Here is a 24,331-nt window from a genome sequence, read left to right as displayed (position 1 = left end):
TAGGACAGTAATGGGGACTTTCAATAAAATTGTTTTTTTAGTAACAATTTGTTTGTGCCAGACAGAGTTTTAATGTGAAAAGTAGTTTGCAACACTGTAGCATTGCACAAGAGCATGATAGTATGCCCAGTCATCTTCTACAGAAAGGCTTGGAAGATTGAGAGGTGTGGATACGTTAGTAAGAGGAATGTGTTGATAGGGGACAGTCCACACTTTCAAATGTAGCGATTGAGGTGTTTATGTGCTGGTGCTGACTTTGTATTTGAAAACAGAAGCTTGATTGTGGTGTCTGTTAAGTCAGTGTTCCAATGTCAGTCTTATTTAACGAATTATTATAGCAGAATAATGTCATCGTCAAGATTCAACAAGACAGTTTTCTGCAATGCATTTAATATAGAAGGTCATGGAAATGTCAAAAGAAATTGGAGAAATATGTTGCCGTGGATGATTTCAAAGTGTTCAACGCTAAAAGATGGATTTAAAATTTGTGATTCCTGTCGTAAGAATCTAGCAACACCTTGTGATGCCAGTGCGACTCCTATAATAACAGAGTGTGATGATTAGCAGCACCGATGCTGGAAATAGTGATATTGAGCAGTGGGTCAAAGAAAGTGCGTTAGAATCTGAACCGCACCCCAAAAGTCACAAAATTATTAGACATTTCTACAGAGTATGGGAAGCAAAATATAGCAGAAAGTGAAATTATAATGCAGTTGAAATTAAAAATTCGAACAGCGGATAGAAGTGTGCAAGTAAAATTGCTAACTGTACTTCCAAAAAGTTGACCTGTCAGAACACATCAGCAAGAATTTCACTTCACTAACTACATGGCTCGTAAAGCAAATTGCATTTCTCCTCCCCCCCCCCCAAAAAAAAAAAAACTTCCAGCTTGGACACGATAGTTTTCGCTTTATTATTATTATTATATTAAATGCAGTGTTGCAAACTGCTTTATACATTAAAACTCTGGTACAAACAAATTGTTACTAAAAAAAACAATTTTATTGAAAGTTTTCATTACTGTCCCAACTTCTATTTCCGTTATGTTATAGAGTAAGCTTGTGTGTACATTACATGCGAGTTTTAGAAAAATCGAAGATATGCATTCTCAAAAGTTCAAGGTCAAAATGTCATACTGCGTGACCTTAAATAGATATTCTTCCCAAACTAAGCATGCGATATATCGTTGGAAAGCTTATTTTATGCTCTTTCAAACAAAACAAGAATCAGCTCTCTACGCCAATTAGATCAAGAGCAGTGTTGTCCGAAAATTTCGTGTGTGTACCAAAGTGGACGATTTTTTCGTATTTTTGAGCCCTCATAATTCAGAAACTTCGTCAGACATGAAGCTACAACTTTGCACAATTCCATATCTCGACAATCCCTACGAAATACTAAAATTTGGTAAAAATCTAAGATGGTCGGGTTGTGGGCTTTGTTGATTTCACATGGAATGACCTTATTCTTGCAGTTTGTCTGTCTAGTTCATTAACACTATATTTATAGCACGGCCATAAGTTCTGTCAGTACTTTGCACGCGTATAAGTATGAAATAAAACTGCGCTAACACAGTAATATACATATACTCTGAAAGTTTCAAAGAAGAAAAAGAAAAGGCTTGAGAATGAATATTTTCCTATTAGAAATGAGTGCCCCATGCGACAACACAGCGACGAAGACGTTGATCCCATTTGATCAATAGCGACACGAATCGTATCCAGTGGAATTTGAGTGACAGCTATCTTGATAGATTTCTTTAATATGTCGATATTGCGTTGCCCTTTGCGACATACTGTAGTCTCCAACTTTTGCCACAGAGAGAAATCAAGCAGATTGGGGTCACAGCTTCCACCCTCTCTTATGTTGCTTTGGAATAACATGAGTACACACGATCATTCTGCTTTAAAGGACTCTTCAATAGTGAATACTTTTCTTCATCTGCGAAGGGGATATCGCGGTACTTACGATTCTCATACTTGGTGAACAAAACCTGGAATCGAATGCATCATATCTCCTTTAATTTGTCCGTTTTAAAGGATGTGTGTATCTTTCATGCGCAGTAATGTGTAAATTTATGTGCAAAATAGGTAACAAAGTTCATGGAGCTATGCTTATTTCACGAGGCATAATTTTTCGCTTCCGCAAAGGATCGAGTTGAACCCTTGCACGTACAGTATTCATGACTGTTGTGCGCGAACATCTTGGACGACTCGATGAACAGCTACACCCGTTTGTTTGAATCGTGCTGTTCGAAACGAAGCGTCCGTCAACATGGTAGTATTCTTTATCACTTTTCGCACCAACATAATGCTAAAACTGCGATTTGATAATCATACACACTCTACTCCATCTTGCATTGTCGGCAGCAGTTCACTTTTCACCAGTTACAATCTGATTCTGGTAATAGACCGTCTCAGCTAGTACATATAGTGTCTGCTAAGTTTCGACACTGAAAATTACCACAGTACTTTGCATTTTAGTGACAGAACTTACGACTGTAAATAGATAAAGGTATTCAGAAGAAGCCGAGTGGCCTGTGGAGGAAAGGATCCATGTGTACTCAATTTCTGCACGTGTAGGGGCTGGGTAAACTTTTGAGTCGCAATGTAATGAGGATAGAACCAATAATCCCGCTTCCACTGGGGATCAGATTCGAATAGGATGAGTTGGTAGGTAGACTATTTAATCGAATATTCCTTCGCGATTTATTAAGGGATGTATAAACAATAAAAATAGTCTTCCAGCCCATGCCAGCCATTCCTTCGTTAGGTTATGTGGAATTTAGTGAAATCACGATATGACCGCCAAACACAAGAACACTAGTATCGTGACATCATTGTCAGAAAGAGTGCAGTATTTGTCTGTTCTTAAGTAATTAACACTCTTTTTATATTCTCCGTAAATAGTCCTACAATGAGAAATGATGACCCATGTGGCCACACCACATATATCCGTGAGCAACTTTCCTGTTCATTTTCTGCGATCACTTGTATTTGTTTCCTGTTACTTGGGTTTAAGTAACAACTGTCATGAATACTCTGCTTACACAATTTCTTTCGCATCTTTGTAACATTAGCTGAGTTCAGTAGATAGTCAGTTGGCAATAATAGTCACTTCCGTAGCATTCCTCTTTAGTAGAGGCAGCGAGCTCTCCTTTCTTAATGAGTTTAATTTTGCTGCCATTATTGTTTCATAGACGATGCTTCTATATTGTGTTAGAGTACTATATTCTGTCGTGGTCCTAGATACAGTGGCTTGCAATAACCCTAATTTCCTTAACCCTCTTGTGGATCTTGATCACAGATGCATAAATGATTTACTTTATTTTTAAGTCGTTTAATCTATACATTATGGCAGATCAGTAACCACTAAATATCCAGACGTCCAGTTCGTAGCATTTCAGAGCGGAAACGAAGCACTACATTAAGCATTGTTTACAAAGAGTGTTCGTATTATGTTTTCCAACCCCTGTATAGCTTTTCTTACTAAAGCGACAGAAAAGCCCTACGAATGTGTTATAGGAATTGGAATCCAGTTTGACACCAGATATTTCTACTGAGAAGACTTGAGTTACGGTAAGTATATTATGGTCACATGGTGTGAATATTTGATGCACTTTAGATTGGTTTCGTTTGTTAGTGTAGTATACCCTCCCCCCAAATATCATATGAATTTAGTAGTTTGAAATAGTTATGTGTGTATGTGTTGTAGTAGTGATTAAATATAATTGATCATAGATATCTTTTTTCTCTTCTGATTGAGTAGGGGTAATCAGCTTTAAAAACAAGTATATTGATTTGGGTTTTCGAATGCAATTCTCTAGGCCTTTTTTTTTTTTTGTTTGTTTGTTTAGTAGGCCGAGTGGGAAAAAAAATCATGTATTCTAATATGGTGAATATTGATTCACCAGAGAAGAAGAGAGCTGCTGATGAATTATAATTTGTATGTTTTCCCTCAGGAGCAATCAATTTTATTCTACTGTACAATTTTTTTCGTCTCTTATTTTATTAATAGTTTCCGACAAATCAGAGGTATAGAAGCATAACCTGCTAAATCAATTTTTCATTTTATCAAGGAACGAAGGAAAAATGATCCCTTATGTTTCAGAATTGAACTTTTTTAAGTGATAGATTTCACTCATCTGCGTGAAGTAGTGACCAGTAAACAAAATTGTTCAACAATTCTGGAACATAAGAGCGTCACTTTTTCTTCGTTTCCTGACAAAATTGAAAAATGGATTTAGCAGGTTTTGCTTCTATGCCTCTGAAATATTAGAGCTTGCTATCCGATTACCTAGTCTCACTGGAATACCGTTAACGAAGTCAAGTAGTGCTGGGTCTTGTTACAGAAGAGATGGATAACCAAAGAAGTAGCCAACTTCGATGTAGAAAGCCAGCATTAACTGGGAAAGGAGGCAATTCATAGACCACATATCACCCCAAAGATACGAGTGTCACGGGCTACTTGGTAGATCCGTGGAATTCGTGGATAGAGTCGCTGTCATCAGCCATCACTGAAAAGTGGCTTACCTGTGCCTCCATGTTTATTACTTTAATGACTGTTTCCTTCCTCTCCAAGAACGTCATCGGCACCATTTTTTATTACCGTATCACCAAATACTTACTTTTATATCCCATTTGTAAGTTTTGCTTTCTGTAAAGATTTCTTAACGTTAAGTGCCGTGTGAGACCACGTTGGTCTCTCATCAAATATTGTGGCGATAAAGGTGGCACTTAACTGTTAACTCTTCCTTCAGTTCGCATGAACAGTCACCGACATTCCCTTCAACGCTCAAATTTACCACTCTTTCCTGGGGCAAACAACCCATTATTTGTCTTAATGTCTCATTACACATTTTGCTGTATCTCTCGCTCTCTTTTTATTAACATTTTTATTTATTATTTTTATGTTATTTATTTATTTATTAATTATTATTTGTATTTTTTTTCATTAATTTTATATTTTCGTTAATTTTTTATATTTATTCTTTTTGCGATATCACCTCATTCTGCTTCGTCTCCTACTTTTGTATATTTCGTTTCTTTTATATTGTATGTATTATTTATTATTTTTCGTTAATTTCTTTTCTTAATTTTATGTGGTCCACCATTAACACTAATTTAACTAGTAGAAAGAGTTTTAACCATAAGTTTGCCTTGATCTTATGCAAGTGATTTCTTGTTCATTCATCATGAAGTCGGTCCCGTCGGTTAAACCTCAAATCTAAAAACTTCAAACTATTATCATTTTCATTTGGTATATTTGTTTTAGTCACTAAAATGTCTGTAATTGTTCTTTAGTTTTTTAAACTATAGTAATATTAGCATATCTGTAGTTCTGTTTGTTTTTTGTTTTCATCTTCAAACTTTTTACACTGAAAATTGTTCATTATGATTATTAACTTGTAACGGAGAAATAAGATTAATCCTTCCACCTGCTTATACATCTTGTTCTCAAAGAGAAAAGATAAGCGCTCTCATCTATCTTTGAACTCTATTGTATCTTCATAGGAAGTGTGTTTAAGTCGTTATTTTTCAAACCATGTGTAACATTAGATTAGATTTGACTGAGTTTAATGTTCATTCTCAGCAATGAAGCTATGTAAGACAAAATCCGATACTGGAATTCGAGCCATTACTCGGGGTTGTATCCCATTGCGAGTCGAACTCTGAATCTTGCGCATAGAAAGAACACGCGTTAGGTACTAGGCTACAAGGAGGCACCCGTGCTTAACCCTTACGTGCGTAACCCGTAAATACACGGGCCTCCTGTATCTTGTATCAGTTGCTTAATTTGTGAACAAAAGTGTTGCATCAATTTTTAAAACTTTTTTAATTCTGCAAGAACCTATGAAGTTTGAAAATGGCGTCACCCCTGAGTAATTTACGCCATACAGAGAACTCAAGAAGGACAAATCAATTTTTCATTCTATTACGGGATAAGACCCTGTGCCTAGGAAACAGCATGCGTAATATTACGGATAAGGCCACTCCTGCAACAAAATCTTCCAAAAATTACGCACGTAAGGGGTTAATATTTTGAAATCAGACAAGAATAACGGATAATAGTAGCGAAGCGTATTTTTGAGTTCGGTAGAGTCGCAGATTTGACAAATGTATCTAATAATGACATGTAGTAGGGGAGTTGGTGAGTGTAATATCTCAATTATCCTATCTTGTACATTTTTTGAAGATGCGCGTGGACCACTGAAAGGCAAATGCGAACTCAATTGTGGAAAGTCCACGTTGTCACTATGTTGAAAGTTTCCGGCTGTGGAATACAATATTTAGATTCACATTTAATCACTTGTTTTTAAAAGAAGAACTTCAGTCCGGAAAAATGAAGAAACAGAAAACTTAACGATTACACAGTGTATATAATTGACAGGTTGGATGACAAGTATGACGAAATTTCTCAACTCGGTTCGATCATTCTGACTGATTTTTTCAGGATATATCTGACCTAGGCAGCTCTCATTGTGTATCTTTAACATCTGTATCGAGTTGTTCATAAGAGCACAAATTAAAATCATTACTTGATTACTGTTTCATGACGCATTTATTCTTCTGTTGTAGTAAGCTTTTAATGATTATTTGGAACAAACATTCAGATTAAATTGAAAATTGTTGTATTAGTAGTAATTGGTTTTCACTGTATTGAAATCTAGCACGCTTATATTTATTACTATTTTTCCATTTTTATTATTCCCATACCTGTAGTTCACACCTAAATTCTTAAATTTACCAAGAATGTGCAGTAATCATGTAGTTTTTAATATGTTATTACTTGTGTATATATGTTTCAAAATTTCTGATTATTATCGTAACTGACAGTGTTAACATGTAAGTTAAAATGGAAGTAAGGACTTGAAGATGCCATCATAATTCTGTATTCATGCAGGTAAAGTTTCGTATACTGTAATAGTAGCATATAGTGCTCAGTTTCATTTGTGTAATTTGTAAATACTTGTTTATATAGGTAATAACTCTGGAACTTTGTGTTAATTTCATTTATTTTTGTGAATTGCATAGTTATTTGTTCGAGATAGACATTCGGAAGAACGTCATACCTTGTACCTATTTTCCCAGTTTTCCTTTTTGTGTTAGCTTCCATAATAAATTAACTAATTTTACAGTTCTAGAAGTTCATAATGATGAACTTTTGCCGGAAGTGCAATGGCTCTTTTTGACCTTTTCGTGAGACATTCTTGTTTCAGAAATAAAGTAAATAGTTTCTGGTGTTCCTTATGTGGTACAGTTTTGAGTAGATATTTTTGGATTGACGGGTAAGTTTTGTATTCGTTTTAAAATGTTGGTAGTTCCTGTGACGTAAACAAACGAACAAGTAAAAAATGAAAGGAGTTTAAAAGAACTTATGGAATACCTTCGATTGCTAGTACGCATTGAATAGTTATTTTTAGTTTTCTTCAGTCATATTTTTTCTAAGCACGTATCTCATTATTTGATCAATAATTGGTATATCTTCTGTGTTTTCACTTGTCGATCTCTTATCTAGTAGAGGAATACAGGAAAAGATGGATTCCTCCCGTAAGCTAAATTTATTGTTAGAAACAATTTTTTGCTATCTTTTACCGTTTTGTTGTATGGCGATAAAGAAATAAATTGGGTTGAAACCGGAAATGGATTATGTATGCTACTTCCAGTTTAAATAGAGGGTAAGCGGAAGAAGTGAAATATATTCTGGGTATGTTGAATTGATTCCAAAAGAACGTTTCTCGATGTCTTTTATCGCTTTTGTTGTGATTCCTGCTCGCAGACAGACGGACGGACGACATAGCCGTTCTATAAGATTTCCGACACTTACGAATAGCATAGTTTGGAAATCTAATACTCGTAATTGAGAGAGTACCTGTATGAGCTCTATACCTGTAATTGGATTGGTACCAGAGCCTAGATCAGCGAGCGCGACAGAGCGTATTGAGCCTAAGCTTAAGTGACCTCCGTTTGCACAATGGCCATCTTTGTGTAGGGAGAAGTTGATTTTATTTTACCAAATTTTCTATAAGACAATGAAAGTGAAGACAATGTAAGTAAAAGGATCAAACTAGGATTTCCATGTTAATGTGCTGGTATGATATCTTAACTGTAGTAACTTACGAAAGTGAAATGTGAGGATGATGTCTTTTTAAAAAATGGAGAGAAACCTTGAACTTTTGAGCAAGATAATATGACATGTTCCGTCCAAACTTTCACGTCGTTTTCATTGTATTGAACCCAGGACCGTTGATGCCAAAGAATAAGAATGTAGCCTTCTTAATGACTTGTTCGAAGTGACTTTTAATTTACAGATAATTAAATTAGCAGTGGAAGTCAAACTTTATATTCATGGCCACGTAAATTTCCGCTTTTCTGGATTCTTGTCAGGAGAAAAATCGCATAGAAAGAAATGCGTGTTAAACTATTCTCTTTAACTGTCGATCAAGGCTAATTGCCTCTGTTCAAAACCTGACACGGTGTTAAATCTATTGCAAGCTTTGTCTGATTGAATTCTTGACCAGCCTCCTGGCTTACGAGTAATTTTGTAGCAAGTGTGATCAAGAAATGTGCTTAAAATCGATGGGAGGCCACTAGCGCGAGTAGTTATTAACGTATCGGTTTTGTTGATCAAAAAGAAGCACTTGTAAAGGGCTCTGAGTCCAGATCTGAGACTATAAGAATAAATAAATAAATAAAGTAAATAGCAATAATAAGAACCTCATGGCTGAAACAGGAAAGAAACTTATCAACACACCCTTCTCGGCCAAAGCCGTTTCCCTTACCGATACTAAGTGGAATAACTTCGGACGATGGTCATAGGTCGTGTCCAAAAGATAAAAATGCGCATTCGAAGTACACTTCGTTCCGAAACTGGCGCCATCTAGTGTTGTGTGTCAAAAGGTTCAAGTGCACAGTGCGTAGTGTGCGAAGATGTACACTACGTTAGCACACTTGTGTACTTAAGATGGCAGTTCCTCGTAGTAGGAACAATGATTCTCTCAAAATGATTTAATAAAATTTTAAAAGGCATATTTTTAATATGTATGTTGTTGAAGTAAATTTTTTGTGAACTGATTTTATAATAATTTACTAGATAAATATACCAATTAATGATTTTATAAGTAGACTATCAAAATGTTACAATCATAACAAATGTATTTATATTATGTTCACTGAGTATATAATGGAATTTAAAATAGTGTAGGGAAAGCAACCACATACTTTCTTTAATAGTGCTATAAAGACATTTGTGCTTAAAATACAAGTATGACATGTTTTATATAGCTTAATTGTGATAATTAAACTATCAGTAATGCAGCTATTTGCACGTAAATTATAAACTTTAATGGAATATGAATTAAAATCCAAAACTTTAGGATAGAATAATGAACATGTAGATTATCATTATCATTACTCTATGGCTACAGCTGCAAATGTTAATTCGTAGGCAGATAGGCCTAATTTTCTAGTTTTGATTCTAAACAAATTCCTTTCAAAGCTACCATATTTCCTGTCACTTGGTCTGTGTGAGGGACCGTAATATGCCCAATTGTGTACATTCTGCATTTTTGACAGCTGACAAAAAAGTGAAATACAGGTTAAAAATTTGTTTCTACACATTTATCACAGATTTCGTAAATTCTTCTTCATTCATATAATCCCATTATTATATCCACTATCAAACAATTGTGAACAAGTAGTGTAGTTGGTCCATGCGTATAGTTGAAAATGAGAGCATTCACATAACATACATACTGTATTATATATATATATATAACTCTCCTAATTTTCATAAATTTTTATTAGATTAGTAGTTTTTATGGTTATACAGGGGAAGAGGAAATTTCTTTCGAAACTGAGTTGCCATTGTCGCAGTGGGAGGAAGCATGTGGAAGAGACAGCGGGTGTATATCAAGAAATATAGGGCGCCGAAAGTGTAGTGCAGTGCATGCAAGTATTGGAGTATATAAAATATACAGGAATCCATCTAAGCAGGCTTATAAAATAATAATCTTACACTTCTTTAAATTTTTACTATATTACTTTAATTAGGTTTATCGACCTTGAATATACAGGCTGTCCTATTAATGCGTACAAAAATTGTAAGGGTAGATAGCTGCTGTCGAACCAAGAAAAAAAGTCCATAGTTTCGGAGATATAGGGTGCCGAAAGCATGGGAAAATGAACTTTAGAGATCTATATCTTCACTATCCTAAACGATAGGGCAAAGGCGGTATGGTCAAGTCAAAGACATCGAATGTGCTCTATCCAAAAATGCTTACGCCACAATCGTGAAACCCGTGCGCAAAGGATTCCCCAAAGGAAGTGGGGAATCCTCGTCAATTCTCTTGAGAAAGAGAGGGCTAAATTATCGTAGTTCGAAGATTATAAAAACAGCAAACAGTAATTCGTTGTCGACAATGTGATATCTTCAACGAATTCAACATGGCGCGGGAATTTTGTAATTAGCTATATAGGGTTGCGTAACTGCAACATCAGTAAGAGGTAAAAACATATGCTTTAGTTACCATAAATGAGAGAGGCGGGCCATTCGAGGTGAATAGCAGCAGCACAGTGTGTGTATACCTGCAATAAGAATTGTCGTGTGAACATGAATAAAATGAGGGTGCAGTAACCAAAAACAGAGAATATGAGAAACTACTAAAAAGAACATACACACGAGGAAAATTGCATACTAATCAGCATGCAAGTTGTACAGCAGGGGTGTGCAACTTGGAACAGTGGGCGGGACAATCACAGAGCACTAAATAGCGTCGCGGGCCTCACTATAGGTATATCATTTTTACAACAATTGAATAGTATAGTATTAAATGATGGAACATGTTCATCGCAATTTACATCACAATAACTCAAGACAACTGTTATACTGGTAACCAAAATATTTACTCACTAAAGAGGAGCAGAGTAATGTATTTAGAACTTTGTCGGTATATTGAGCAATCCTTATACCGAGGGAAATTTCCCCCAAGTACCTGTGCTTGCCAAATGCTTGTCTTCAGGGCGTAACCACGTTTCACACTGTGTGATCGATGGAAAATTTCCACAGGTTTTATAAAAGAGAAAAATTATAATTATTGTTTTCAATAACTGACCAGCGGCCGGAAGACAGGGTTAGGCGGGCCGCATATGACCCGCGGCCCGGCTGTTGTACACATGAACCAAAATAACGTTAAACTGTGGTAGATGTAACTAATGGGTGGATGGAAATAAAAAGGAAGCTTACTTTCTTCGTATGCAGAGAGAGAAATCGTCCAGGCAACCCAGAAGATAGTGGCACCGAAATACCAATTGATTTCGTTAAAAAAAGAAAAAAAAAAAAAAAAAAGCAAGGAAAGCAAGCATTAATATGAGAACACCTTTCCTAAAACACTCGTTTGCTTGGAATGTAGTTATTGCTTACTACCATTACACCCAACCTTATACACACACAGAGAGCGCCTGTTCCAGCCAAGATTCGAATACGGGGCTCTGTGATTAGAAGTCTAGTGACAAACACTAGACCTTCCCATCACAAACACTAATACTCAACCACGCGGGAGTCTCACAAATGTGTAGTTGTTTAATTGGGGTAGTGTCTTAGACCTCTTTTCACTTTTGTTGGATTCAAGTACACAAGAGAGTTGTTGGAGGACATATTGAGAACATACCAAGAATACACAGGAACGACTACGGCGGATATTGGAAACATGGAACAGCAATTTGGCAAATAGAACCTGCTTATGGTGAGTACAATGCAGCTATAGTCTCTCCCTATTTATTTTGTTTATTTTGCCGCATACTGGGTACACATTTCTTTTCATTTTTGTATTTACTACGGTGTTCATGTTCTTTTTAGTAGTATCTCATATTCACTGTGTTTTTGGTTACTGCACCATCTTTTCATTCATGTTCCCACGCCAATTCTTATTGCAGGCATACACACACTGTGCTGTACCTATTCACCTCGAATAACCCGCTTCTCTCATTTATGGTAACTAAAGCATATGTTTTTATCTCTTACTGATGTTCAGTTATGCAACCCCACATAGCTAATTAAAAAATTCCCGCGCCATGTTGAATTCGTTGAAGATATCACATTGCCGACAACGAATTACTGTTTGCTGTTTTTAAGTCTTCGAACCACGGTAATTTATACCTCTCTTTCTCAAGAGAATTGACGAGGATTCCCCACTTCCTTTGGGGAATCTTATGTGTACGGGTTTCACGATTGGATCGTAAACATTTTTACATAGAGCACATTCGATGTCTTTGACTTGACCATACCGCCTTTGCTCTATCGTTTAGGATAGTGAAGATATAGATTTCTAAAGTTCATTTTTCCACACTTTCGGCACCCTATATCTCCGAAACTATAAACTTTTCGCCAAAGTTGCATAGGACTTTTTTTCTTGGTTTGACATCAGCTATCTACTCTTAAACTTTTTGTACGCATTAATAGGACACTCTGTATGTGACCCTTATACATCGGTATTTCATAGTGACATAATAGCTTGTTCCTGTAAATTCTGGTCCACATGTTCAACTGCACCACTTTTTTTTTTTTTTTTTTTTTTTTTCATCCTTGTAAGCATTAACTGTAGTGCGAATTAAGAATATGGAGACACTATTTCGAAGATTTACGGATAAAATCTATAGATTCAAAAAGAAAGAGTAGCATGTAAAGAACTTAATTAGTAGCGTAATATGGTAGAACTAGCACAATTACAGTGTTATTATTGTGTAATCTTCCGTACAAGAAGCGATTTTACATAATATGAATCCCCAAAGATCTGATACATCATGTATTTCCCATAGTAGTTTTGCGCCACTTTATTGTAAATAGCGCTCCCTTCAGTAGCTTCGGTGTCCTGACGCTCTTGTAAGTTGCCTGCTTTCGCTGGCAATGAATTTCCTAAGTTACTCATAGGGACTAAGAAATTAAGTCACACCTGCAACATTGTTATCAGCACCCTAACCGCCAGTGTTACTGTTCTCACCGTGGATTAATAAATATTCCCTCCTCGCTTAAGCATGCCTGATAAAATAGAACATCGCCAATAATTTCGTCGCTTTTATGCTGTTACGAGTTTATTGTGCACATAACACAATATGTGTACAGTTATTGTCTTCACGCTCCGCTTTTGTTAATCTGCACGTGAGAGATTCGAAATGTCAAATATGTGCAGGTACGGCAAAGTTGAAGTTAAGTGTTTCTTTGATGTTTGAAGTATGCATCAAAGAAACACTTAAGCTATTTTATGGTTGTCCCATATTGTCAATCTCTAAGATATATTCATCTTTAATATAACTGGAAAGCCATTCAAAAGAAAGAGAGAAAAAAAAGTTTATATTTTGTAGCACGCGAAATTCTCTCTTTTTATATTTATATATAAATGTTCCATGTTCTACCACAATGAGGCTCTAGAGGCGAAGTACGGATCAAAAGGTAATTTGACGAAGTGTACACTATCTAGTGTGCACTCAATTTGTATACATCGAGTGTGTATGCTTAAAGTGTGCACTTTGCACTTTTGGACATGGCCATAGTACGATCATAATGAATCTTAAATTTTTGGTGTTCTATTATACAGATTCACCGAAGATTTCCTGTTGAGTCAAACGGTCGAATGCAAGCTCCGTTCCCCGATTAAGTATATCCTCGGCGCCAATATTTTTCTCAATTTTACTGAAAATTCACAAAACTTATATTAATTAGGATTAGGTCCATTTTCCACCACTCCGTCATTTTTTACGTGACTCTTGTGATTTACTTCGCGTAGTTAAATTTTGTCGGATTTTAACCAGCTTGGCACTTGGGATTTTTGATGCCTCTTTTGAAGAATTATTTTATTTTAACGAATTTTTAAGAAATAAAATAAATTCTCCCATCGCTTTACATTCGTCCGATATCCAGTAGGAACATACCTGTTGTTTCCTATTGTAAATTTTTTATTAGTTTTGAGGGATATTATAGATTGAACTTAGTATAACAGAGAGATACCCTTGATAACGGCGGGTGTGTTGGTATACTTATCATTGTCACTAGTTTACTTTGATTTTTATTCTCTTTCCGAGCGGGACCTAATAAATAGATGTATTTATATGGATGATCCTTATATTATTTCCTGTCCGCTGCATTATTAAACTAAATTGGAGCACTTCGGACTTCGTATGTTAGACATTTGAGTTTCAGTGGTTATTAAATGGCACCAATGAGTATTAGTTAACGACGTGAGAGCCATAGTGTTATTAGTTATTTCCCGAACAGTGTAGTCGAATATTGTACTATGCCGTGTACTTACTTCCGTGGTTAATTAATAAATAGTTAAGTGAAAACAGTTACCTCTTTCGACTGAAATTGCTGAATCCCTGGATAATATTAAATGTAATTTCAAGTTCTAATTTCTGGGCCGAGACATGTGCTGCGTGGTTTGGAATACCACGGATGCAAGTACTATTCCTAGTCGCTTATACCATCTGATTACGTGATATTTATTCAAAAACTACCGAACTTCGCTCTACCGCTTTAGTTCTGGACGGGTTATCTCTGGTAGATGCCTCAGACTTGATCTCTGGTGTGAGATCTTCCACAATTACGTTAGTTTTTTAACGGCTGGTACCTTCGGGCCTGTAAGCAGGGTGTCTATCGGTCACGAAAGTCATGAAAACGTCACGAAATCAGAAAACGGTCATAAAAGTCAAGAAATTTAGCTTTTGGGTCACGATTTTTTTTTATCTGTACATATATAAGTATAGATTGCAAAATTTTGTTCTATAAAATGTCAAAATTTACCACCAAAAATGTCTATGGTCTGCTTTAGACGGTACCAAATCACAAAGGATGCACACTTCTATGGCATGCATGAAAATTTGGCCCAATTCGCACCCATAACTCTCTTGAGAAGGTTACTAAATTTTGTGGTTTGGAAAAGAAAAGGTCACGAAATTTCATTTTGGAATTTTAGTAGACACCAAGGGAAGAGCACAATCCAAGAATTCTGGATGACCAATGATCATCGCTTGTCAACTCTCCATTGGGATACAAGTGGAGTTTGCATTTTACCTTCTTCCAGAGGTATCATTTGCCCATCCAACAGACACCAATCTCTTTGTCTAGATTGAGAATTGGAGTGAGGCGTCAAAGCTGTTGTCTGGTGGAAGACTCATCTTAATCTACAAAAATTGCTACACTCTTTCATAACTACCACATCCTATTTAAACTCTAGGTTATCCCTGTCCTTAAATGGTCAATTTGCCTAATAGACCATTTAATTCTAATGCGTACTGTAGAAGGCAACCAAAAAGAAACCAGACTTTTGTTCTAAAGAATTAATTTAAGTTTTTTTTATAGATTCTTTCAGTCTCCTTCAAAATACTGCATTACATGCAGTGCACTCTTCTCCAGACTTCTTTCTCACTGTTCGGAGCATCTCGGGAACTCTTCAACTCCCGTGCCCTCTGCAAAGGTTTTTTTTTTTTTTTATTTATTTATTTTAAATAGCCTCCGCGTCACCAAAATGCTGCTTTTTTTTTGTCTAGAAGTTTTTATCACTTTCAGTCTGATTTTTTAAATCCTGGCTCAGATTTAGACTTTTTTTAAAGTCACTTTAAATGGCAACACGCCCCAACATCTTCAGTCAAATCTGCCGGCACGAGCTCCAACTCACTTCTGTCTATTGTGGTATTTAGTCAATCGTGAATCAACGACCCTCGTTGAATTTTTTGACTGATTGTTTCAAGGTTTTCGTCATTTCGAGATGATGAAGGACGCCCAGAACGATTATGATCTTTAACGTTTAAAACACCCAAATCACTCGAAAACCTATGTGCGGCAATTTCAAACACACTCTTTGTTCCTTTAAATATGCATAACAATCTCGCAGGCGGTAAGCGAGAACAGTTGAGAAAAACAGCACTACGACCAAACGTTAACCTCCTACGCATGCATCTAGCACTTTTGGTTTGGAAAGATTTCTACTACATCTAGCGGGAGAACTTTACTGCGCCTAGGAACGGTCGCGCGTTTTCAATCCAGTGTCTTTTGGGTCCCACCTCGTATAGTCGATGAGCCAAGTTTAGGAAATTCCTTTTATTTAGATCGCAGGAACTCTTAACATTTTTTAAAGCGGACACGAGTAAGTTTCTTATATCAATAATACCGACATCGTAAGTTTTCCAAATCTGACATTAAAAGCTATTGTACTTCTCACTCTAACTGGAAATGCTGAGTTTCTTATCAGTGGAACCCAATATATCGAAGAGTCGTAAATTGTACTAATATAAAATACATTGAAGAGTGTGATTGTAAAAGTCAACCCACAAGAATCAAATTGATGGATAAGACATTTGAAACTATAAATTAATGTGTAAAATCAAATCTTAAAACCATCTACTTCAGTTTTTCTTTCTATCCATATTTAAAAAAGAAGAAGAAAAAAAATGTACAATGCTTAAACAATTTAGAGGAAAGTGTATCAAGTAAATAATGAGTACAATGAGGGTTATCAAGTTTTTCGACCACACTTCTCGATTTCTTTTTCCTATCACCATTCCCAAGGTATAACCTAATTTAAATATTCGAAATCTTTTCTTAATGCCGTTTTTTCATTGTGTATCCACAGTTTATAGCTTTATTTGTGAGAACACGCAAAACCAATGGTACTCCTCGAATGTGTTAGTCAATAGTATTCACTGTTTCCAGGTACCAGGCACCAAACATGATGGGGACATATGGCCATGACGCTGATGTGTCTATTAATTCCACGATATTAAACATATATCTTAGCAATACTTCAATTTTGTTGATATTATTTTAAAATGTAATCAACACTATTTGTTCCAGTTACAAAAGTATACTTATAAATTTAACTAATATTTGCACTTCTGTAACATCTGTAGACAAGGTCAAAAATTTTGTTGAACTAGCGAAATATTAGTAGACTCGTATCTAATATTGTGTAATAAGTGTGGTGATTGTCCCAATAATGTTTTACATCATTGAAATACAATACCTGGCAATAGTGAACACAGTTGACTAGCACATTCGAGGAGTGACCATTATAACTAATATATTTTAGTATTTTCTCAGAAATAAAAGGTATTAATTGTAAGTACACAATGAAAAAAGAAGATGACAGACCTGTAAGTAGAAGATGTGACCTGCACAGTCCCAATCTTCGAATTTCATTATTCGATGGTCCGTAATATCCTGATACCTAACTCCTTTATTAAGCAGTCAGATACTATTGTGAATTTCAGTTACCTTTTTCCTGTGGTATTTAGTACAATGCATATGTGTATGTGTTTGTTGTTCTGATCTTTAAAACGAATCTCAGCAGTTAACACATTTTAATGTCGTAGGAGAGCTTAGCATTACTTATTAACGGATTAATGATTCAAGTGCTGTACATCTCAGATATTTATGTGATACATTTTCAGAAAGAGACTGCTTTCTCAAAATCGCCGAGTCGACGATCACCGGGAAGGTCTCCTGGAAGACGAAAGTCTCCAAGCAGAAAGCAGTCTCCTGGACGACGTTCTCCAGGCAGACGTTCGCCAGGAAGACAGAGACGAACAGCAGCAGTTGAAGAGGAGCCAAAGAAGTCTTCCCCAGAGATTTTGCTTCAAAGATTGCCACAAAATGAAGTATCTCAGAGAAAAGAAGCAGGTATGTAGTGCCGATTATTGGAGCTCCTAATTAACGAAATTACCAGAGCTTAATAACATATCATGACATATCTTATGGAAATAATGTTGTAAAATTGCATCACAACATGGTTACACGGCATTAAGTCTTAACCTGATGGTACACAGCAATGTAGGAAAAAAAAAAAAAAAAAGGTATATTATTATTTTGAAATGGAAAAGTCTTTAACTTTTTGTTACTACATCCTCCTTAGTACGAAATTGAAAGAATAAGAGTGATAGGGCCACAGATTGAACTTCAGGTCTATTAGCGATCAAGTAGCATTTTTATTTCGAATTTGGCTATGTATTTCCAAGATTAAAGTTTAATTCAAATCGCCTTAATATTAGAATTGAAGGGTTTGGTGCAAGAAAGAGGCAGCTCCATTTTGTGCCGCTATTGAGTTGCACACCCTATCACATAAAAGCGCTTTGTTTGGTACAAAAATGAGGCAGCTCCACCCGCTAGTTCCAAAGAAATGCGGCAGATGGAGCTGCCTGTACTTCGAGTTTGCGTGAAAACTGAATTTTTAATACTTTTTTATTTATTTATTTATTTAATTTGCTACATACTGGAAAAAGTGAAGCTGCCTCCTTCTTGCACCAAACCCTTCAATTGTATATTATATATATTAGATATGAAAGTTTTGATCCTATCCTATGGAACCAGTGTTCTGTAAATTTAGGAGAAAAATTTTTGACCAAGGGTCATATCTCGGGAAAATTAGTTACCACACTTCACCCACCACTACTTTGCAAACGAAATGTTGTTCAGTTAAATAAAAAGATTGTCAATATTTAAAGCTCCGAAGTAATAAGGTAATAGCGTAATACTGTACTTAAAAGCATGATAAATACAGCGGAGAAAAACTCCCTTGTGTTAGAATTACGTACTACACTAACTAACATGATTTTAATATGGATAACTGCCTTCATTCTATATAAAAGTAACTTTACGAGGCATTGTAGGTACGTACGTACGTCTAGGATAGTCTACTCGCTCATCAGTAGACCCTTACTTCTTGCAAAATAGGGATATGCCTATTTCTTCATTTCATCGGCTGCTCCAAATAGTTCTACATAATTTCACTTGGATTTAAGTCGTGGAACTTTGCAGGCGAGAGCAGGTAGCACAGGGTGCCGAAATGTTCCTTAAACCATAACCAAAACAACATGACACGACAGTTGTTATTTTAGCAGGTGAGTGTTCACTGCATATTGATCATCACGTAACAATGGCAACATAGGGTTATTGAGAATGTTCAAATAAACATGTTGATTAATGATATATAAAGAGTGAAAAAGTGGATAACTGGACCGAGACACGAACGTAGGATCTTGGTGTGCTGTGCCGATGCGTTAACCATGACGCTACCCAGTTCACTTCCCAAAACAGTCACACAATCTCAATCTTAAAGGCAGTGCTCTTTACTGAGATCACATGGTTTGTACCACAACCTAGCTGTTGTGCTTGAACTATCCAGTATCCCCATATTCACCTTTCGCGATTGTATTATTACATTAATGAAAGGAGGAAGCAACCAGAATTTTTACACACAAAATCCTCTGTAGGTTTAGATTCAATGATATACAAAGCGTGAAAAGTGGATAATGGACCGGGACTCGTATCCGGGATTTTCACCTTGCCGTACCGATGCGAAATACTGGATAATGAATTGTCCAAGCACAACAGCTAGATTGTGTTATCTCAGTAAAGAGCATCTACTTCAAAGAGTAAGAGAATGTGTGGCTGTTCTAAACAATAAATGTTCACAGAGTTTATCTTGTATAAGGACTGGATTTATTTGGAATGTAACTACATATTATAATCATCAACTGCTTTGCCTCATCAGTTGGTTTTGTTGCCTTACTCAACACGTACCGTATCAGAGAAATTACTAATCAACTTGAACATTAAGGTCAGTGTAACGCAGTGATTTTTTGTTATTATGGTTTCTTTACTGCATATGGTTTGTTCTCATGATTGTGCTATGTTGTCCCATTTGTTCAGAAATAGGCGAAATTTTCCATGTCGATCTAGAAATGTCATGAAAACTATAGTCATACGTACGAACCATGTTTTCATCTTAACGCAGAAGGTGTAAGCTACTAATGCTCTCAAATCGAATGTGTAAGAACATGCTATAATTACGATTTAAAAGATGCTGCGCTGTATTTTTTTCTTAAAATTGATAAGTAACACTAGTGTAAATGTGGCATTTAGTATATTGTTCACAATAAATTAATGAATTTCTTAAATTACATCTTTCCAGGATCTCGTCAGGTTGAAGAGGTGTCCCAGAAAGAAACGGTGCGGGAAAGAAGAAGCACCTCTACAGGAGGAGTGAGAAGCTCTGAACGAATTGCCAAAAAGTATGTGTCTGTCGAGCAGCAGACTCAGAGAGTAATCACTGCCAGTCAGCATACTCAGTCTACAGTAAGTACTAGAATATAGTAAAGAATTTTTACTTCATAATCAGCATTTTTTCTTATGTAAGTTGTCCTTTCACGTGAAAGGAATGTCAAGACAGTAAGCTTTGTTTGTGTTTATTTCACGTGCATACGTTTAATTTTCTTTGGGTACTTTTTAAAATTACTAAATTAATATAAATTTTACAAAACGCAGTAAAACTATATATCCAACATTTGGGCTGGAAGGGTATCGTAGAACCGCGCATAGTACAGAGGTTGTTTCCGATCTATGGTGACCATTTCAAACCGCACTTACCTTAAGAGAAACCATGTCGCCACCATCGACAATGCTCTATTTGGTGGCCCTACACTGGGCAATTGCCCGATTGATTGGTCAATAACTGATGAACGGTGATGTGACTCAAACTCAACTCTGCCCCGGTTATTCTAACTCTTACCCTATGATCGGAGCGCATAAGCCCCGAACTCTTTCAACATTTGCATTAGTTGTCGCAACCGAAGGCCTTCCGCTGCGAAGTTCATCCCCAATTGACTCTTTCTTCTGCAATTGCCTTAAACCAACGAAGCACCTGGACCTTCGACAAAATAGTTTCCGTAGGCCTGGCAAGGTTTTGCAGAAGTGGCCGTTACACTGTATTCATTTCTGAAGAAAACCTGATTGCATACTATTGCTTGATATTTGTGTCATTGTCAGAACGCACAAGCAAAACCTACTTCACTAAAACAATCGCTACGGACAACCAACGTGACGTAGCAATTCTCACTTACAGTGATGATGTATTGCATGTTCATCACCTCCTTTCCAAGTCTCACGTCAGCAGCGTTGCCGATTCGTGCGCAGTGTTGCCAGCCTCATTACTTTATGTACACACCTTGTAAATGGAATCTGTTTTGATTTAAGAGTTCCGCATTCCTTTCCCATTTGGGCCAATTTTAACTAGCTATCTTATCCACTGAAACTTCTGCAAGCTTCTTCGGGGCTTCAGCTTCTTACACTCTCATTTACTGTGAGAAGCTGTAAACCTAAAGAAGTTCCTAGATGATTTAGCGGATTAAGTAAAGGGAACAAAATTGTAATGTAAAAATGTCTTAATTTATACTAATATATAGAAAGTTACGAGTTGAGGTTGATTTCTTCTAAGAACCCATATCGATTTGTGCCTTACCCAGCTGTTTGGTACGGAATATTTTATAAAATGAATTAGTTCGTTTTACAAAACTTCTCTGCATACACATAATACATACACGTACACTCATGTCCAAAATTATTGCCGCATGTCTATAAATAAGTTGTTGTAGGAATATAGTTTGATAACCAATTCGCCTAGTATTTCTTATAATGTTAGTATGTGTATAATCGGCAAAGACATGTATGTGGCAAATTTCATGTCAAAAGAGCAGTAGATAAGAACAATAAAATGAAAATAAAACTTTCTTGTCCATTTAGCAACATTTTGTTTTACTCATTCTAATTTTCGTATTTATAATTCTTTTCCTATGAAATTTATCACAAATATACATTTCCCGATTATACACAAGTATCAGTATTAAAAGTACCCTGCAAAATCATTATCAAATTATATTCTTACATGAAGACAGTTATAGATATGCGATAATCATTTTGGACATGAGTGTACATGCATAATAGATTAGGGACCTCTTGATCGGGATAAGTACAGTTGGTTTTTTACGTATATAGACCTGAAAATTTGTTAATCGTGGAATCCTCGATATTAATTGTTGAAAGCTGCTATGGAATACACGATGAAGAACTCAAATTTAAATACTCTTAACACTGAAGTAACTGCACTTCAAACAATTTCAGTGCGCCGACAACTGAAAGTTCCGTAAAACTATTTCGTGATACAAGCTAAGACTATTCATAGTTTAATTATAAATGATTATATGTGATTTTGATTTTTTGTATTTATTGATATTTTTCTTCTTAGGGCAAGATTATCGACGATGATCTGAAAGTGAAATTGAAGGAAAAAGAACTTAGCTATGGAAGTTACGAGAAACAACCTGAAAAGGAGTTCGGTAGTTGGCCAGGAGCTTTACTACTAACACTTCTCACTCCATTGTTAGTACTTGCTTTGCACTTATTCTGTACAAAGGTACGTTGCATACTTAAAGGACATTGAGTTGTGCTCAGGTAAGTTGCATGATGCCTTGGCCTAATAATTGGTTATGTAAACACCAAGAACATTTATTATTTTTTGTAATATGTTACCTTATTGTTAAGTACCTTATAGCTTGCCTTCTTGGTATTGAATATTTTGAATTTTAAAGTTGGAAATATTAATTGATTGTCCCGATATTTCTATTATACCCAGCAGGTATGTAAGTAGTAAGGACGATGACCTCAGAAATAGAATATTGGGTGGGCAGACACCAGTTTATTGAGTATACTCATAAAAAATGAAAGGATACGTTTGTATTGGCGTACTTTTCGACTACACTGGTGTAGTTTTTCTCTCCTTTGAGGAAAATAGTTCTTCAGTAGTTTGAGGCTATTAAATATCTGCTTTTAGAAAGTTGATAAACTTTTCACTACTGGTGCATTGATTTATAACAATGGTAGTGGCGCAGTGTATTACAGATATTCCAAGGAAAATGTTATGTCATTTGATTTTTTACGGAATTATATTTATTGTGTTTTATAGCCTAAATGAAACATTCACTTGCATAGGATATGAAACATTCAAATTTAGTTTTCAAATAAGTTCTACGAATTTTCAATCACTGAACAAAATAAGATATCCTGTCACTGTTTATAACACTTTTTCTTTCTTTCTTTCTTTCTTTTTTTTTTTTTTTTTTTTTTTTTTTTTTTTTTTTTTTTTTTAAATCTATATTCTGACCAATGGAACAACCATCACACTCAAACCTTATAAGAAAGACATACTTTTCTCTAACAATGCGTACAAAAGCACGTCATGGAGCGGGGGCCTAGCAAAATCCATGTGTTAATTGTATGATAATTTTCAAAAGTGACGAGTGTGACAGTTCTTTTAGGTTAGTTTCTTAGAAAAAGAGGTAAAGACAAGATACTGAAGGTACCAAGTGGTTTATTAAACTTAATCAGTCTGCTGAACTATGTCTCATAATGTAAGGGTTCATAATACCCTACGTCTGTACTAAAGGGTTCAGAAAGGAAATTAAAAAACAATACTAAATTAAAAAGCAATACTATTTAGTCGCAGTGTGCATCTTGGTGATGTACAACTAGGAAATGTTCGCCTGAAATATTATCAGTCTGGTGAAATTTTAGTAACTATGAGTATAGAAATCAGTTTGATACTCTTTATCGTCATCACACGGCTTCGTAGTAGACCGGGATTTTGTTATGGGCACAAAATACTAACAACGATTAAACGTGAAAGCTTGCATGTTACTCGGGAAAATTAATAAATGGGCTCCAAATGTTTCGTGTTGCTCATAGCCAACGTCCAGACCAAAGAAGCTGTGGAAACAGAGAAGTACAATGAAATATTAATTGTCACATCTTTGAGGTCAAGAAAATTATGTACAAACAGTTTACCCCCCTCAGGTCAAATACTGCGATTCTTTGTGGTATTTTGGGGCAGTTGCAATAGAAAGTTACGACTAAAGGCCTAAGCTGGGAAGTGTACCAAGCATAAAAATGTACCAAGTTACATTTCCCTCCAGATAACAAAATTGCAATGTCCCTAATTCCAATTGTCAAATTTGGCAGACCAGACGTACACTCCTTCGACACAATGGTTGGTGGGGAGTTCATTTAGTTCGAATTCCATTAACTTGCATGTCCAAGTATCGTATAGCCTCAATGTTAAAAGAGATGCTAAGTATGGGTGTAAATAAGCATATACAGGACCACTGATCACCAGCAAACGATATTTCCAGTTCCTGACATACATGATGTGGAGCCACATTTACAAGACACATGTCATAGTGTTCAGCATAACTGGTTTGAGTGTTCACTAGTCGATGTTAACTCTTGCACTGCGCCCAATGATGGTCATTTATAAAATTTGTTGTAAGCAGGACAGTGGCAGGTAAACCAAATTAAATGTTGCTCTCTGCCATGTCATGTCATGTTGTGGGTTATTGGCCCAATTCCTATTCACAGCGATGCACTTCTCTTCCGTGTGGATGGTATGCAAAACCAAGCATTGCGGGTATTGGATCATTCTCATCTGCTTTACGAGGAAATCCTTTGTGTCACCATTTCA

General features: G+C 36.0%; 1 protein-coding gene across 2 annotated transcripts in view; it reads left to right on the top strand.

The window, feature by feature from the left end:
- The window catches only part of LOC145685924 (delta(14)-sterol reductase TM7SF2-like), a 58,006-nt gene that overhangs the window by 12,097 nt on the left and 21,578 nt on the right, over nucleotides 1–24,331 (top strand). For both annotated transcript variants that reach the window (XM_081758693.1, XM_081758694.1), the window contains exons 3-5: nucleotides 17,436–17,664; nucleotides 19,955–20,118; nucleotides 22,064–22,231. In XM_081758693.1, the coding sequence (XP_081614819.1) occupies nucleotides 17,436–17,664; nucleotides 19,955–20,118; nucleotides 22,064–22,231 (561 nt within the window). The remainder of the gene's footprint in view (nucleotides 1–17,435; nucleotides 17,665–19,954; nucleotides 20,119–22,063; nucleotides 22,232–24,331) is intronic.

Source organism: Thermobia domestica, chromosome 5 (assembly GCF_964235325.1).
Source record: "Thermobia domestica chromosome 5, izTheDome1.hap1.1, whole genome shotgun sequence".
In the NCBI taxonomy this organism is placed as follows: domain Eukaryota; kingdom Metazoa; phylum Arthropoda; class Insecta; order Zygentoma; family Lepismatidae; genus Thermobia; species Thermobia domestica.
Note: the sequence above shows the minus strand (reverse complement) of the source record. Positions and strands in the feature narration are given on the sequence as shown.